This window comes from Leptosomus discolor, chromosome 13 (genome assembly GCF_034619465.1).
Source record: "Leptosomus discolor isolate bLepDis1 chromosome 13, bLepDis1.hap2, whole genome shotgun sequence".
Classification (NCBI taxonomy): domain Eukaryota; kingdom Metazoa; phylum Chordata; class Aves; order Leptosomiformes; family Leptosomidae; genus Leptosomus; species Leptosomus discolor.
Genome location: NC_141403.1, coordinates 10,472,074 through 10,489,439, shown reverse-complemented (window position 1 = coordinate 10,489,439; position 17,366 = coordinate 10,472,074). Strand labels below are relative to the sequence as shown.

Below are 17,366 nucleotides of genomic sequence, written 5' to 3'. Positions count from 1 at the left end.
TTTGAAGAATAAATACTTGAACTTGTATTGTTTTGGTAGAGCAGGGTTATTTTGGTTTAGCTGGTGTATGCTTCTCTGAGGGGAAAGGCAAGAGGAAAGAGAAAGCCGTCTGGCACCCTGTAAAACAACTCTCCCAATTATTGTCTTGATTTCCTGACTCACACCTCTGCATTTACACTTCTGAAATACGTGAATTCATAGTAAAAAATCAGAGACCTGAAAACTAAACATTCCATGATGGCTTTCTCTGCACAAGTTCAAGCAAGTTAACTAGAACTGAGTTTATGAAGATGCTGACTGCCTGCTGTCCTCAGCGACTGAAATTGAGTGTCCAGCATCTACGAACATTAAACTCTTAATCTTGATCCTGCTGCAATTTGTGTGCTAGCTAGCTTTGATGAGTGTGCGTCCAAACAAGGTCTTTCTGCCTATCCGAATCATTTACAGCAAGAACATACAACTACTACGGTAGGGTTGAAACTCGAAAACCTTTTAGGATTTTTACAGTGTCCTGTAAAAGAAAGGACAGGCAGGTGTGCCTTTCCCAGTTGATCTAAGATAGCTGCCAACACAACCCTTCAGTCTGTCAAAGTGTGATGTGGGTCTTGCACAGAGGTGAGGCTTCTGCTGAAGGAGTGAGTGCAAATTCCAGCTATCCGGGAAGAGCCTGTTTGTCACAGGAACACGCCAAAAGGGAACATCTAAGAGATACCACTGCAATTTCAAGTCTTTGTTGTAGCAGTCGTCATCATGGTCCAAGGACACAAACACGGCAAAGTTTACAAACAGGCATATTTTAGAGAGAGCTTTCAGGCACTTGAGCTCTTTTCCAGATGTAATTAAACAAAACAAAAACTTTACCTACAAGCCTCGTCTTGCAACAGGTCTTAATTGCTCTGGTGAAGGGTCGAGCATTCGACATGTTGGCTCCTCTGTATGAAACCCTGATGATATCACACCTTACAAGCACAGTCTCACTTGCCTTTCTTTTTAATAGAAACCTTACATTTACAGATACTTCTGTAACTCAGTCTTGAGGGTGATCACCAAAACCACTAGTAAAACCAACTTTGGTCAAATATGAAGCTAAAATGGCAACACAAATATTGCAGGAGAGCAGTTAGAAGCTATGAGTTGCTCAGCTGAAAAGTGTAATAAAAAGCAGCTGTATTTTGTGTGTCACCCTCTTTGTTTTTGCAGACAAACTCCTAAGTTGTGAGAATCCCGAGATGGCAAAACTAAGTGCTCCAAAACTAGGAAGCGGTGTTTAAAGGCACAGCGTGACCTCGCTGTGACACCCCTTGGTGCCTGCCCAGCCACCTGCGGCTGGCTTACGGCCTGCAGGCCGCTTGTCCACGGAGGCTCCGTCCAGCTCCGTGCGCGACCAAGCGGCTCAGCACAACCTGCTGTTACTGCCCTCTCCACAGCCTGTTCTTTTTCCTTCTTCTATTTCCAGCTTGCTTTTGCTTCTTGACCTAGGGCAGGTCTGCACTTCCTCACACCTCCCTGCGTTCCACACGGCAACCTCTTTATGCTCTTGACCACCTCACCCACTCGGTTCCCAGTTTTTACCCTTTGCTGCAACACTTTGCCCCTTCAAGCTTGTCTTGCCTGTTCAGTCCCTTGAGTTCTTGCTTTAATCTTTTTTTCAGCAAGATGATTCACACTCCTCCCACTCTTTACCTATCTGCATTTAGTTAGGCAGATTTTTTTTACACTTGTAAAACCGAGGGGGACACCTGTGGACTCTTCAGCACTATGTAAGAGTCCAAGACGAGGCTTGGATATGACCGAAGTGCTGATCAAAAGGTCGGTCAGTGTTAAGGATGCACATAGGAAGTCAGAGAAGAGGAAGATAATCTGGAACAGAGTTTTGTAAACCTTTGAAGAGGCCTAGGTACACCTTATAAATTCTATGTTAAATGTTAAGCACGGCTTTTAGCCCAAGGGGGCCAGAGACACCTCAAGGGAAACCTAACCAAAGCCAACGGTTGTAACGAAAACACCAGTAGCAGCAATGAACTCTCCGCCTTCGGCAGCCGACCTCGCGGCCCGGCAGCGGAGCCGGCCCCGCCGCTGTCCCCAGCGGGGGCTGCCCTGTCTCCACGCCCGCACGTCCCCGCCAAGGACGCGGCGCTCGGCCGCTGCGACCCGCCGACACCCGCCTCTCCTTCGCCCAGCGCCTCCCGGCCGCCGTGGGGGCGCAGCCTTGCGCCGTGTGATCCCGGAGACGGGCTGTTGGCGCCCCAGGGCAGTAACAGCACGTTACGCCGGCCCGCGGCGGTTCCCCGGGCCCTCCTTCCGCCGCGCCCGGCACTGGCCCGCGGGTCTCCTTGCTCCGGGCGGGAGCTGCGAGCGGAGGGCAGGAGATGGGCTCCGGGAGCCAAGTTCCACAGTCCGGCCAAGCGCACACAAGCGCAGAAGTGTCGTCCCCCCGCTCCACGGCCGCCGCCCGCTCCCTCCCCTCTGCCCCTCGCCCGGGAGGGTGCTCCGCGGTTCGGCCCCGGCGGGGGCGGGGACGGGGGCAGCGCGGCGCGGCTGGCAGCGGGACGGGCGCGGCAGCGGGGTTGAGCGCGGCAGCGGCCCCGGAGCCGGCGGGATGTCGCAGGGGCCGGCGGGCGCGGGCCGCCCGGGCGACCTGCCCGAGCACTCGGCGCGGGTGCGCGGCGCCGTGGCCGAGCTGCGGCGGCGGGCGGAGGCAGAGCCCGGCCCGCGATGGCCGCAGCCCCTGGCCGACACCTTCCTGCTGCGGTTCCTGCGCGCCCGAGACTTGCAGCTGGAGCCGGCCTGGAGGGTGAGGGGGGCGAGGGGGGGTGAGAGGGGCGAGGAGGGTGAGGAAGGTGAGAAGGGTGAGGAAGGTGAGAGGGGTGAGGAGGGCGAGGAAGGTGAGGAAGGTGAGGAGGGCGAGGAAGGTGAGGAGGGTAAGAGGGGTGAGGAGGGAGAGGAAGGAGAGGAGGGCAAGGAAAAGTGAGGAGAGTGAGGGGAGTGAGGAGGGTGAAAAGAGTGAGGAGGGTGAGAGCGGTGAGGAAGGTGAGGAGGGTGAGAGGAGTGAGGAGGGTGAAAAGAGTGAGGAGGGTGAGAGCGGTGAGGAAGGTGAGGAGAGTGAGAGGAGTGAGGAGGGTGAAAAGAGTGAGGAGGGTGAGAGCGGTAAGGAAGGTGAGGAGGGTAAGAGGAGCGAGGAGGGTCAGAGGAGTGAGGAGGGTGAGAGCGGTGAGGAAGGTGAGGAGAGTAAGAGGTGTGAGGAGGGTGAGAGGAGAGAGGAGGGTGAGGAAGGTGAGAGGGGTGAGGAGGATGAGGAGCACCCCTCAGGGGGTTCGACAGAGGGGTGCGGGGCAGCAGGGGAACCCTCGTGAGGCTGTCGACGGTGAGAAAACCTTCCCTTCCCTTGGGGTTCAGTCACGTACAGCACTTCTGTCGGGATTGGTAAATTCTGGTGCTTTCCTGGCTGTTCATCAGGCGCTTTGCCACAGAGACAGGGCGTGCGCATTTTTGATAGCCAAAGGTACAAATGGTTATTAATTGTTTCTTTCATGACAGAAAGATTGACAGCCACTAACCCGTCCAAACAGAAAGTATTTACAAATCTTCCCAGGGCAAAAGCTTTTATTCGCTTATGCCAACTGGAAACCGTGTTGTAGTGGGGATTTGCTGCTGCTGGCGCAGCGCGGCCCAGCAGAGCTCACCTCTGCTCCCTGACTGCTCTGCGCTCCAGATTTCCCAAGTTCAGTTTCCATGAGAAAAGATCGGATATGCATATGGGTATATTGCAGGATCAGGGTAGCTGAAAAAGAATATGAGAAACTGAATTAAGCCCTTAATCTTAAATAGCTTTAAAAATTGTATTATTTCTTCTTTTCATTTGATTCGTGAGATTTGCGTCACAGCTTTAGAGCTTTCCTCAGCAGAAGAGCTAGCAGGTCAAGTCAGATTCCTTTGGATATTTATGGATTTTTTTTTGCTTGAAGCTCATGAGATCATTTCTATTGGAGCTGTGCACTAGCAATTGTAGGACCGTCCCTTTTTCTCTTTCCCAACAAAAGCCGTTCTGTTTCCCTATATTCCTTGTTTCCAAAAAGTAGGGCTTAATGAAGGCAATATGCACTCCTAAATATTTGCTCCTAATTGCATTGCAATTGGTTGTTACTGATAATCCTGCAGACAGGACAGTGGTGCTTCACAATTTGGCCCATATGTTTCTGTGCTTTGTTGTGATTAATCGTGAGATGTGTTGGAGGTAGGACTAATCTTCAAGAGTGCGGGATCTAGGCTAAATTCAGAGGTGGAGTCCATGAAGCAGCTAACTTCTTGAGAATTGGCCCTCTAGGACTGGGGACCTGCTTCGGAGAAATTGAGTGGTTTTAGAATCTTTTTAGTTTCTGGGTCTCCACAGGCTGCCAAGTTTCTAAATTTCATGTTTGGACCCTTCTTTGAATTAAGACATTCAGATGTTCAAAACCCACTTGTGTTTAATCTTTTAATCTAGAACTTCAGGTCTCAAATGCTGTAGCTACTTGTACTTAATCTCCCACATACCAACTGACTGATTTCTAGGTTACTTCTGTTACAGCATGGTAAGAGGAAAATAAGCCCTTTTTTTAAAAAAAAAAAAAAGGAATATGTTTATCTGCAATTGGTATATTAAGCCTGAGAAAATTATTGTGCAAAAATCTGTGGTGGTCGTAAGCTGTGTATCCATCCAACCTACCCTGGCCACATGCGGAGGATATGGTAGTCCTTCACGCTGGGCAGAGCGCTCCTGCCGTCTGCCCCGGCAGCAGCTGCTCCCTCCCGTCCTGGTGTGACATGGCCTCTCAGTCTGGAGTTCGGGCCCATACAGGCCCTTTCTGCCCACGGGGCTCCTGTGTACTGCTGCACAGAACTTGTAGAGCAGGTCAGGGATAATCAAAGTTTGTGGCTCCGCCAATGCTTATAACCAAAGGTCGGCCAGTGCCCTTCTTAGCGTGGGCTTATAGTCAGCCTTGAATGTGAACCGAGTCTGGCGACTGACCGGACTCTTCATTGATGCCTCACTGGTGAATGTATGACACAGGTTTGTCTGATTTCAGTTTATCGAGGTTTGGAAATGCTTCAGAAAAGCATAACCGGGTAGACCTTGGCAAGACATTCCATTTCTGAGTTCTCTTTGATGACTCATTCCAACAGCAATCTTTCACATTTTTCCAATGGCAATTCCAGACTTGCTCTCGAGGACCGATGTATTGATACCTGTTGTGTTAGAAGAAGATCCACCACTGAAACAGGCAGCTGGAATTGAAGAACTTGAAAAAGAGCTAGAACTGTCTGTATTTTTCAAAGCCAATGATTATTCAGTTAAGCTCAGTAACAGACTCTTCTCAGGTTAGAAGAGAATTCTTCTGCATTTTGAATCACGGTAAGGATTAAACTTGGCCCAATGCCTTGTCTTAGAAGGTGGCTGGAGATACATGCATGAATCCAAACCACGTAAGTACAGGCTCCAGAAGAAGAGGTGAAGTTAAGCAGGTAGCTTCCATGAAAGGGTTTCAGATGCATGAATGTAACTGGTAAGAAAGCGTCGCGTTAGTCTGCATGAAGTACTGACTGAGATTTGTCTCTAGGCATGAACAAAAAGTCCTTTAACACAGACTAACAGTAGCTGTCAAACAACACAACAAACCTTCAATAGGTGAATAAGACATGTGCTCATCCTGCGAGACTTCTAGGCAATACTTACCTACCTACCAAAAGCAGACACTCAGAAGGAATGTGTTACACCATCACAGCATCTTCTGTGCCCTTGTCATCCCTGTTAGCGGTAGACGTATGGATGAGATGCTAGCGCTGAGCACGTTGTTTGCTCGCTAATTTGTGCAGATACACCGACCTCCTAGATATGGTGTAAATTGAGAAGCAGGGCCACGAGTCTCCATTAATTGTGCTGAAGCAATGAGTTTATATCTCCCGTCTTTCATGTACCAGCTATGTGTGTATGTTTGACGTCATTGCTGTGATCAAAACCACTGTAACAATGCAACATTGAAACTCTGTGCCAAGAGGTGTTTTCATAACGTACCGCTTGGGCTTTTGTAAGCATCGGTTTTGTGGCACTCTGAGCTCTCTAAATACCTAGGATCCTGTCAGGAGTTCTGGCTGATGCGAAGGTGAATAGCCAGACTTTGTCTTTGCTCTGCGTTTGGCTTAGGGAGAAGTCAAGCCTTCCCAGGCTGTTGTACTGCAAGTCAGTTGCTTAGAATAACCATGCGGTGCAAGAAGGATTGTTTTCTGTAGTGTCACACATACTGCTGAGTCTTGGGCATTACCTCTGAGGATCTTCACATTGTTCAATACAAAGACCACATTTAACTCAGTTACGTGTCGGCTTTTCTTCCACCGGTGCAGAGGGATTCCTCAAAAAGGATGGCGGAGCCCCTGTGGGCTCTCTGGGCTGGCTGTTGGGGAGCACTGCCAGCCAGCCAGCCTTCCCGCTGTGCTGAGCCAAAGGCACGTGCCAGTCTTCTCCCAGCTGGTAACGCACGTGGAACTGGGCGAGTTCTATGTGTCTGTAAGAGTATTTAAAATTCTTTGTCTGTGTATACTATATGTTTAAATTCAGTGTATAGCTATATACACATGTATTAAAAAGTATGTAAAATACATACGTACAAAGGTGTGTGTTTATGTGCTGTTATATTTATATGTTTATATCCTAAAGTTTGAGCTGTTGGTTTCTTCTCCAACGATTGCCAATAGAAAAGATATTTTTTCCTAAACATCACGTGCGTTGGTGCAACTGCTGATGCACCAGTTAGTAGAGGCCTAATTCTGCCTAGCATCCTTGTTAATATGGATAAATAGTTGTTAGTCAAGAAAAAAATAATTAACTTACATATACAAATGTAACAAGGACATGGTTTTCTAGTTCTTTTAATTTCAAGTAAAGTTCACTTTGCTTTGTAGCACATGAATCTTGGATTAATCAGTAACATCTCTGATGTTCAGAAATCTGGAACTATCCCCAACAGACCTCAGGAAAAACCATCTTAATTAATGCTTAAACTGGAGGTTTTCATCCATCTTTCCCCATTTATCAAGTTATCTTGCATCTATTTTCAGATGCTGAGCAGATGCTAAGTAGGTTATTCAGTTTGTAAACACAGATAATTATACATTGGGATGTTTTCGTTGTGTTGTAAGTACATGAGCCATTTTTTATACTAGGTAATGAATGCTCCTGTTTTTCTTGATGCTAGGTTGCTTCATCTGCTATATCCAGACTGATTGTTATAGATATTTATGTTTTTCCTTGCTGTCTTTACTAAAAAAAAAGTACTTTCATATTTTTTTAAATATTTCATGTGAATGTCTGTGTTTAAACACTGTTAAACTAGGCATTTTCAAACTAAACTACAACTGTTAAGGACCCATGGCTGGTTTTTGAATTCTGTTTTCTGCTGAAGGATTACTTGTGTAAGTAGCCGTGTAGAGTGTGTCCAGCTGCTAAGAAAGGGACTGTTTACATAAGTAAGAATTTACAGAATATGGCCCAAAACCAGCTGTAGATGCTGTGGGAGATTATCTGATGCTAACCTTTACCTCAGCGCTAGATCATTTCAGGTAATTAGGTTTGCAGAACCCGGTAACTCTTCAGCACTTCATGGCTTTCTGGCTAAGGGATGTATGTTTGGAGCTCAGCCACGTTCCGTCTCTAAAAGATGTTCTGGTTGCCCGTCGTGGACGGTGACAGAAGCCTTCCAACCGTGTATTTGCTCCTTAGTGGGCTCACCAGTAGGTAAATTATGTCTTCCATAAGGATCTTGAGCATCACAAGCTGCAAACACCCTTTCTGCCAGGGTCCAGAGCAGAAATCCTTCTTGTTTCCAACTTGGAAAATGTTAATATTCATGAAAACGAGAAACTAACTGTACTGACAAGATGGGATTATTTAGGGTATAGAATGAACATATCACTTTTATTCTCATCTCGGTTTTGGCAGGCAGCTCTTCAAAGAGATGTTCAAAATATTTGTGTAATTGTTAATTAGGTTTATTAAGTTGTGGTACCACAGATTTTAGAAGAAAAGGGAGAAATGCTAAAGCTACAGATATAAACACAGTTGTTTGGAGGGTATTTCTGGATTTTGCTGCCGTGTGTGTTTTGTGTCTGTATTGGAGCAGCCAAGGAAAGGAGCGCAGCGTGTTGACAGTGCTGTCTGCTTGGCACAGGGCGGCTGGTTGCCCAACCCATGCCCTTTGTAGAGAGTCGGGCAGTGTCAGAGTGGGGCAATCGGAGCGCCTCATCGGCCTGTCTCTGCAATCACCGTGAATTTCTGCTCCACAGATTAATTTACTTTCCCTGCTGCCCACCCCCCCGCCTTGTTTGTTTGTTTTTCAGTTAGCCTGGGCTGGAACGGATTTAATGCAGGCAAAAGGCTGCTAATAGAGTTCTCTGAATGGCTAAATGTTTCTTTCTGTGGCGTATGGTTTAGGATGAGGCTTTCATCAACTTTCTCGTTGCCAGATCAAATGGGATTCTAGCATGGCAGGTGAACTTCTTCATCTGTGTACCTAAATACATATTTATAAGTGCTGTTTCCACAAAGGATATAGGTAATTTCCACTCAGTATCTCATCTTTTTGTAAGTAGATTCTGCTGATTAACAGTAATGCCTTATAAATAGTTTCCTCGTGACCATTCGTTTGAGACCTTCAAAATAACTCAAGACCTTCATCTAAGCAGAAGAGCCTTAAGCTGAAGAAAAAGTATATGTTTTATATAAAATGATACAAGAAACTTGGAAGTAGAGGGAAGGGTGAGAAATAAGACTATTTATCTGGTGTGAGCATGCTATGAGGTACAGGATGGTGAGTCTCAGGTCTCCCTCCTTAGAAGAGTCTGTAGGTAAGCATGAGCAGCACAGCTGATGCTGTGATGTGCCAGGGGATGAATTCAGTATCCACTGAGGCTGCTTCTGACCATTCTTCCTGTGGAAATGGCGAAGCAAATGATACTTGTATAGGTACAGGAAATTTGTAATTTATATAGAGTTATGTTTTATTGGTTGGAGCTGACAGTTCTTTAATGTTTCTGTTGTGAAATATGTAGTTGAGAAATGAAAAAAAATTTCTGTTAATTCAAATCAAGATGAATAAAACACGGTCGGCTGATGCTTTCACTGTGGTGAACACATCTAATTTGTGAAACTGTGCTGAGGATCAGATCAGGTTTTGCTGTTTGATGAACTGCAGTGACAGTTTGAAAGGCAAGCCTGTGCATGCTACCTTTGAGATTTAAACCTACATTTCAGTTTGCGGTGAGACAAGGTACTGAAGAATTCTGATTCTCTTAGGTCCTCGGAAGGTCTCAGGTTAGAACTCTGAACTGTAGCTCTTTAGGAAATTTTAATACAAACCCTAAATTACTTGCCATAGCTATCCCTCTACCCTCCAAACTCGGTGCTAGGGACCTTAGCGTGGGTGATACAGCTGCGGCAGAATTTAATTGGTGAATTGAGAGGAAGCTTTTTAGAAGAGTCTTGCATAGCTTCCCACCTACCTCTGCAAAATGTCTTCAATGAAGTTTAGTTGCAGGGCATAGCCGTTCATTTTCTCCACCACCACTTAATTAATATTAAAGGTGAAACTGTAATTAGGCTTGAAAATTAGAACTGCTGCATCACCAGCTTAATTTTTCATGACCCATCTCTGAGATGACCTTTCACAGGATCACCTGTAATTTCTCTGTGTCGATGTTCCCCCGGAGAGGAATGCCGTAATGGACTCTTCCTCAGAGCCAGGCCACCGCCTTTGGCACCCGGCTCTCCTGTGCTTAGACACACCAGTTTGTGGTGCTGACTCCGGCCTGACCAGGGGTGACTGTGGCCCCGTGAGGGACAGGATCTGCCTTAGGTTCTCGTTATTTCCACCCTGGGGAGGGAAATTGTCTGGTGGGTAATGGACCCTGTACATTGTTATATTCTGCCATTTCAGAGGAGGAGGAGGAAGTTTGAAAATGTTCTCTGGATATGCTGGTGATTATACCTGTTTCAGATAGTAAAGTGGAATTATTAATGACTGTGTGTTCAAAATGGGCCATACTTTTGGCAGGGGCGGGGGGGAGAAGGGGATGGGTGGGTGAAGGAGAATGTTCCTCTGTAGAATTTTGCACATCTGCTTCAAAAAATCCTGAATTAATCTGATGCAGTAGCAAAGTGAATAACCGTACAGGTAACCTGAGGAAGAAAACTGGCTTTTAGATGTATTTTACATAGAAGCTACAGGCTTTTTCTACATGCTCCAATTTTGTTTTCTGACAGAAAATGACGACTGCAGTCTGTTTGCCATTTGACAGGGTTCTAAATTCATCATAACAACTCACTCACTTATTTGATCCAGTATAGCAACCTTCTGCTTCTAGGAGTGATTTGCTTAAACCATACAATGAAATTAGAGCTATTTTAATGAATTAAATATGACTTGTCACCATGTGTTGAAAACATATTTTTAACTGTGCTTTTTGTAAAATACCTTCCAGTTATTGAAGAATTATCGGAAGTGGAGAATTGAATGCCCAGAAATAAGTGCAGATTTGCGACCAGCTTCTGTTCTTGGTCTTTTGCATGCTGGCTACCACGCAGTCCTGAGATCAAGGGACCCCCATGGAAGCAAAGTTCTAATATACAGAATTGGTGAGTGACAAAATTGCCCGGACCTGTTTCACACCTGTCTCTGGGACTGATGGTTGTGTTTTGTGTGGGAGGGGTGGGGTGGGTTTATTTGCTTGATTTTGGTTTGTGGGTTTTTTAATCATCACATTTTCAGCGGCAAAATAGAATTATTTTGTGGGTACAACACCAGGGGCTGATAAAATCAGATAATATCAGAATATCTTAACTAGAGAGGTAACATATTTACGTTTGCTGTTAGAAATACCTTTACATGAATGTTGCTGAGCTGTAACAGTTACATCAGATGACTTATATACTGGTCTGGCTAAAGCTGTACAATGCTTTATGAAGAGCTTATTTTCTCTTTAGTGGAATTCTTGTCCGCATCAAAAGAAGTCTTAAAAGCTTAAAACTTGTAGGAATATGTGGTTATTTGGGTCTGAGTGTCCCAAAAATTACTTGTTTCCATGCAGATTTCCACAGCCATGTGCTGTGACTCTGGTGCTTGTGCAGGTGCAGCACAGAGGGGGGAGGGAGAACAGAAAAAAAAAGGTGTACACCTAGTCACGTCCCAGCGTTCAGTGTAGATGTGGATGAGCAGTTCACTGGGTTTTCACTGTTTACACGTAGCCAAAGAGCCCTATCTAACAATATGCTGGAGATCCTTGGTTTGATGCACTCCCCGAAGTCTTTTAAAAATGATGCGGTTAAATGGTCATGTGTTACCGTATTTCTTTGTGCTTGTTTTGGACAGAGACATTATTTTTGCCAGCTTTCAAAGAACTGTTTTATTATTAGCTGGTCTAGTGGAAAGTGTGCTCCGTGAAACTTTCACTTAGGGTTAAGGCTCATCCCACGCAATTCTTTGCTCAGGCCTCAGAAAAACAAGTGAGATTCACTGTATCTTGGCAGAGTTACTGTGCCGAAGAAAAGTTACATGAATTGACTGGATTGATGATCTGTAGTTTCCGCTAGCATGGCTGCTACTGAATTAAGCTGTTCCTGTCAGAATCTTGTACTGGAGGCTGTGGAACATACTGCAGTAGGTGGCATCTACGGCCATCTCCCATCAGGTGGTACCATCTAAAAACCGGTGTGACAGGTGCGTGACAGAGCGGGCACACGAAATAGCCTCTGTACTGGCAAATCGCTTTGCTTCAGGCCCTCTGATGCGGTTACTTTGCTGGTTACTCCTTGTTCCTGAGAAGCGCAGTAGAAGCGGTAGCAAGCGGAAGTACAGGCGTACGTGTATCCTCGCGGTGATGCAGTGTGCTCTGTTGACTCTCCAGGACAATGGGATCCCCAGTTATTTACAGCCTATGATGTGTTTCGTGTAAGTCTCATCACATCTGAACTCATTGTAAAGGAGATTGAGACGCAGCGGAATGGGGTCAAGGCTATCTTTGATCTTCAAGGGTGGCGATTTGCTCATGCATTTCAAATCAGTCCCGCAGTGGCCAAGAAAATTGCTGCTGTTCTCACAGTAAGTACGGCCTACTGCTTTGTGCTGCTTCATTGCTGTACCTCCCTGTTTCCCATCTGTTCTAAGCTATAGTAGATTTTCCTTCCTTAGACCTGCTTAGAGTCTATGCAGCTTTAAAGAAAAACATCTTAGATCCATTGAAAGCCTTAGGTTGTGCTTGATTTGACTTAAGGTATGTTCTTACCTAGCACTAAATGCCCTTTAACCTCTGATGGTTTACAAGAACTCCAATGACCTGTTGCAACACAAGGAATTTGGTGAGTGCAAGAGCAGATGAAGCCCAGTTTTGTAAGGATCTGTGTTCATTATCCCATTTCATCTCCTCTCTTCCATTCTTTTGTGCATTAACTCAACATTCAAAGCTCTTTTTCCCTGAAACCCAGAGAAGATAAGAAATAGCATGCGCTAAGAGTAGTTAAGAGCAAGACAGTACTAACTTGTTACTAGTATGGATGATGCTGCATGATCTTCCATCTGCTACCAACAGAATGTGTAATGTTTATGTTCTGCTTGCTTTTTGCCCCGCAACATGAGCGTTATTTTGTGCAGCTCACTGCTTCCTCACCACCTGTTTTTCACAAAACTTGTAGGGACTTTACTGTGTTTTAAGACTTGTTCCTTCCTGTCAGATTCAATTGAACTTTGCAACGGATTTGAGAGAAGAAAAATAAAAAAAAAAAAAGGAATGAAAGAAAAGAAGAAGGGGACAGAGAATTGACAGGCAATCTACAGTGTAGTCCTACGGTCCCATTTTCCTTCAGAAGTGAGGTTGAAAGTCAGTAATAATAAAACTGTTAGCCTGTGATGTGGAAATGAGGCAGGGAGATAATCTCTTGCTCTGATTTGGTAAGGTTCATGTCTGAGGTTCGGTCAAAGCTTACTCATTGAACTAGCATCATCAGAACTTCATCCCTTCTTCCTTTTTGGTATCTACTGTAAAACTTCAGTGAAACCAGGAGGTATTCCAAACTTTTCGCATCTAGAATAAGAACTTACAATGTTCATATGACCCTGGGCTAGATCTCATGTGAACAGGACTAGAGAGTGTTTCAGCTGGTATCTGAGGCAGTACACAAATTGCTAGCAATCTTTTAACTTTGAAATAGAGCAGAAAGGAGGTAGAATGGGATTTGCAATTACATCTGAAGTTTCAATCCGTTATCTCAAACCAGAAAATCCTTTGAATGTGATGTTTCTGTCTTGACCTATTTCAGGCTTGTTGCATGTTTTTCAAACTTCTAAATGTTTTTTTTTACATCTATTGAAAAAAGACAGAAAAAAATTGTGTTTCAAGTGTTCTTTTCTAAGAAGAGAAATAAGTTTAACTCATTTTTTTCAGATTCCTTTCATTGCTTTAACTGGTTCATATGTTTCACCTAGAGATTGTCTTAGTTATATAAGTAAAAATTAAGGAACCTTAGTTTCAACCTTATATTTTCTTTAAGAAATATGTCTTTCAAATTACTATCCTGCATGAAGAAACAGAAGTTAATAGAAAGGAAATATGTACTAAGGAATGGAAAGCATAGGAAGATTAGTAAGTGACATCACCCTAAAATATCTGTTACCTCAGGCAAAACCAAACTGTTTAGTGAAGAATATGATAGTAGAGTTTTAAGCATATGCCCACCCATAGTAACATGCAGTAAAGCTATAACCCAATAGGTTTAAGGTCTTTATCATACATTAAAATCTAAAAGGAGTTGTACTTAAGAAATGTGGGGGTTTTGGGGTTCTTTTATCCATAGAAGAGTGCATGAAATAGTGTGAGAAGAGCTGCTGTACTAGTGGGGTGACGTGTCTGTGAGAAGGACCGTTTCCATAAGCAGAGAACCTCTGGTTGCAGAAGTGCTGTTGGCGGGGCAGGGGGGGCAGGAAGGGAAGCTGTACTTTCCCCACTGCATCCTGCTGCCTTTGAGCACTGCCGTATTTTCTTTTCACTTGCAAAGGTCTGGACTTCTAAATGAATCTTGAATGCAAGTAGAAGTATTTCATATTACAAAGGCTGTGTAGCAGATAAAAATTTTATTTTCATTACAACAGTAAGTTTGTAAAGCTGAACTTGTGGCTTGGGCAAATTCCCAGTAAATTCAAGGCTTTTCTCTAAATCATAAATGTAATTTATTTAACTTAAATTTAGTAGCTTCAACGGTTTAATTTATATATATTTACATATTATTCTTCAGGCTGTGAATTGCCAATGAAAGCACATGGCTAGGCAGCTTTTTGGTAAATTAGCAGCAGAATCTGTATTGTAAAAAATTGTACCTCTGAGGAAAGGCTGAGCGCAAGCTTTGTGTACATTACTTACGTGCAATTTGATGAGGGTTTTCTTGTTTCTTTTTGTTTATTTGTTTGATTGTTTGTAGGGTTTTTAATAGTCAGCCTCTCCTCATGCTGATTTTTTCTTTGTTTGTTTGTTTCCTTCTAATGGGAGGAACAAGATGTGATTTTTCTAAGTGTTGTTGAGGCAGTGCAAGTTAAAAACACTCCAAAGTGCTGGAACTGGCAAGGTCAGGAAGAGCACTCTAACATATGGACTAGATCGGTTTCACAGATTTGTCCTTAACAATGGAATGTTTTCAATAATATTTTATTTTTCTTATGCTGTTTTTCATGTATGTTGACAGGATTCCTTTCCACTAAAAGTTCGAGGTATCCACTTGATTAATGAGCCTTTATTCTTCCACCCAGTCTTCGCTCTAATTAAGCCTTTTCTCACTGAAAAAATAAAGGAACGGGTGAGTGCACACCAATATTTATTTCTGCCACAAAACCTTACATGACAATCTGTAGCACTTCCCTTAGGATCTGGTACCCCTGAGCACTGAAGAGCGTAAATCATTTTTGTGTGTTAGTGCCATACAGGCCTCCCAAATCGAATTGTAAAGCATTTGCAGTTATCAGTAATGTGAGAGTTGCAGGTGGTTGCTGTTATCACCACTCTAAAGATAAAGACCACTGTCACACAGAGAGGTTAAGTCATTTGCTTGAGGTCACACAGCAGAACTAGGAAGAAAAAGGTCCTGGATCTCCCAGCACTCTGCCTATAGATGACAGTGAGAAACTGTCACTGAGCAGGGATGTTATGCTCCAAGTTGAGCAGAATTAGTAGAAGACAACTTTGTAGTTCTGAAAGACCTGCAGAGGCATTATACATCCAACATAGGTCAGGCTGCAGTTTTGAACTTTTCCACATAGCTTCTTAGTTGTTTTAAATTGTTTTGCAGTTTTAAATCTGGAAACTCCATTTGTACTTGGATGCAAAAGTATGCCAAGAATTATGGTTTATTGTAGCATAGGAAGAATATTGGAGGTTTCAGCTGGCACAAAAGGAAGAACTGCGAAGTGTTAACAGCAGGACTAGGGTACAAGATAAGCAGCGCTGCCGATTGTTATTCCCGTTCTGAAGCCTCCTTGTCTCAGCACATGCATCTTGTGCATTTGCAGTAGCCCTGCACTGCAGGACAGTAGATCTAGACTTTTCGGGTCACTGTTAGCTGTTAACTTGCCAGTCCTTTTCACAGCATGTGTGTTTTGTTATGGGAGAGAGGCAAGATTGTTTCTGCCAGCCTTGTGCAGTCCCTCACTCTCAAAAGACCATGAAAACAGGGAGTATGTGCCAGCAGCCTGATGCCGTGGCCCTTCTTCTCTCACGTTAATACATGTGAAAAAAGCCCCTGTCACCTGATCTAGCTTGGAATATCTTGGGCTAGAACTCACAAAGCAGAAAAGAGGGCATATGGACAGTAAAGGCCTAAAAGAAAACAAACCAGATATTCCAGTTCATGGAATGGAACAGAAGCAGATTGGCTTGTCTCCTGGCTGAGAGTTAGAGGTATGATCTGAAAAAACCCTCCAAGGGCCAGTTCCTCACATCTCCATAGGAATACTTACTGTTCATTCATTATCTTACTTCCTGATGAGGAACTGTTAGATAAAAGGCAACCAGCTGCCTTTTGAGTGCATATTCTTGTAGTCTTTGTGTAATAATAGTTGCAGAAAATTCTTGTCACGCATTAATAAGAGGCCTTCAAAGGTGTCTGACTGGAAGGGATGAACGAGGCTTCAACACAGCTACAGTAAAGCAAGAAGAACGAAAACTACAGTATTACAAGGGTTAAAGTGGAGGAGTAGTCCAGGATCTAATTTCAGTTGGAACTGAAACATAAGGACTGAGATAGAGATCTTTTGAATATCCTCCTTGGCACCCGTCTGAACCTACACACTAGATAATGTTGTTTTTAAATACATGCAGCAGGACCGGATAGTCATGGCCAGGAGCCAAATACTGTTCTTGGAGGTGACTGAAAAGCACGTATACGGTGTCTGTCATGACAAGACCAAACCCCACGCTTGCCATGGTTCCGCTCACGTCAGCTGTTCGGATGTAGCGCGTACCCTCACCAGCACCGCTAAACCAGCTGGGGGCAAGCGTGCAGTTAGTTTCGGCTCCTGTGCTCGCAGCTGCGTGAAGGGCCGTCCTGGGGCTGCAGTCCATGCTTCGTCAGGCTGCAGACACTGGGCAGGGCAGAGCTTGAGCACCCACGGGAAACTCAGGTACCTGGTACCTGCTGCTTCGTTTAAGGAGCTCGTTATGAACAAGTACACTCGTTTGGTCAGACCAAGGTGGTGGATTCAGCTGTTGCCCTTTGCTGCCAGCTTTTGGCAATATGTACTAAGGAATGGAAAGTAGTCTGGCGTTCATAGCTGAGTAAACGCTTTCACGTTTTGTTTTAGGTGTATATGCACGGAGATAACTACGTGCAGAGCCTGAGCGAACACTTCCCAGTCAGCATTCTCCCGCAGGAGTACGGGGGGGAGGAAGTCTCCATGGAGGAGCTGGCCAAGGAGTGGACCGACTTTATAATGGCATCTGCAGAATATCTTCATAGCATTTCTCTGGTCGCCCAGGAATAGCCTTATTACAGCATTGTACCCGTTCTCGACCACTGGAAGGGAAATATGTTTAATACGAAATATTTCATGTAAACTTGAAATTATTGTAAATGAAACCAGTATGTCACTGCAGGGCACTGAATATTGTATTGACTGCACTTTTATACTAACTGGAGTCTATTAGTATGTACGTCTGAAGAGATTAATGAATTCTATATATTCTCAATACTGTTTGTAATTGATTAACTTGTATGTCGGCAAGCTGAATAGTGCGTTGGATATCAGAGATTGATACTGCTCCTGTCACGTCTTTGGGGACAACTCGTCTGCAATAATGCAGTC

The 17,366-nt window shown here is 44.5% G+C and overlaps 1 protein-coding gene across 1 annotated transcript; it reads left to right on the top strand.

The window, feature by feature from the left end:
- Positions 1–2,599: 2,599 nt before the first annotated feature.
- On the top strand, positions 2,600–17,045 carry TTPA (alpha tocopherol transfer protein). The gene is made up of 5 exons (XM_086472662.1): positions 2,600–2,794; positions 10,510–10,663; positions 11,932–12,125; positions 14,756–14,866; positions 16,866–17,045. The coding sequence occupies exons 1-5, from the start codon at positions 2,600–2,602 to the stop codon at positions 17,043–17,045; spliced, it is 834 nt and encodes a 277-aa protein (XP_086328788.1).
- The last annotated feature ends 321 nt before the right edge of the window (positions 17,046–17,366 follow it).

Bases quoted from the DNA above. Each gene is read 5' to 3' on its own strand.
- TTPA (XM_086472662.1), top strand. From the start codon at position 2,600: ATGTCGCAGGGGCCGGCGGGCGCGGGCCGCCCGGGCGACCTGCCCGAG. The intron at 10,664-11,931 runs GTGAGTGACAAA...TTGACTCTCCAG, and splicing joins AGTTCTAATATACAGAATTG to GACAATGGGATCCCCAGTTA. The intron at 14,867-16,865 runs GTGAGTGCACAC...GTTTTGTTTTAG, and splicing joins CTGAAAAAATAAAGGAACGG to GTGTATATGCACGGAGATAA.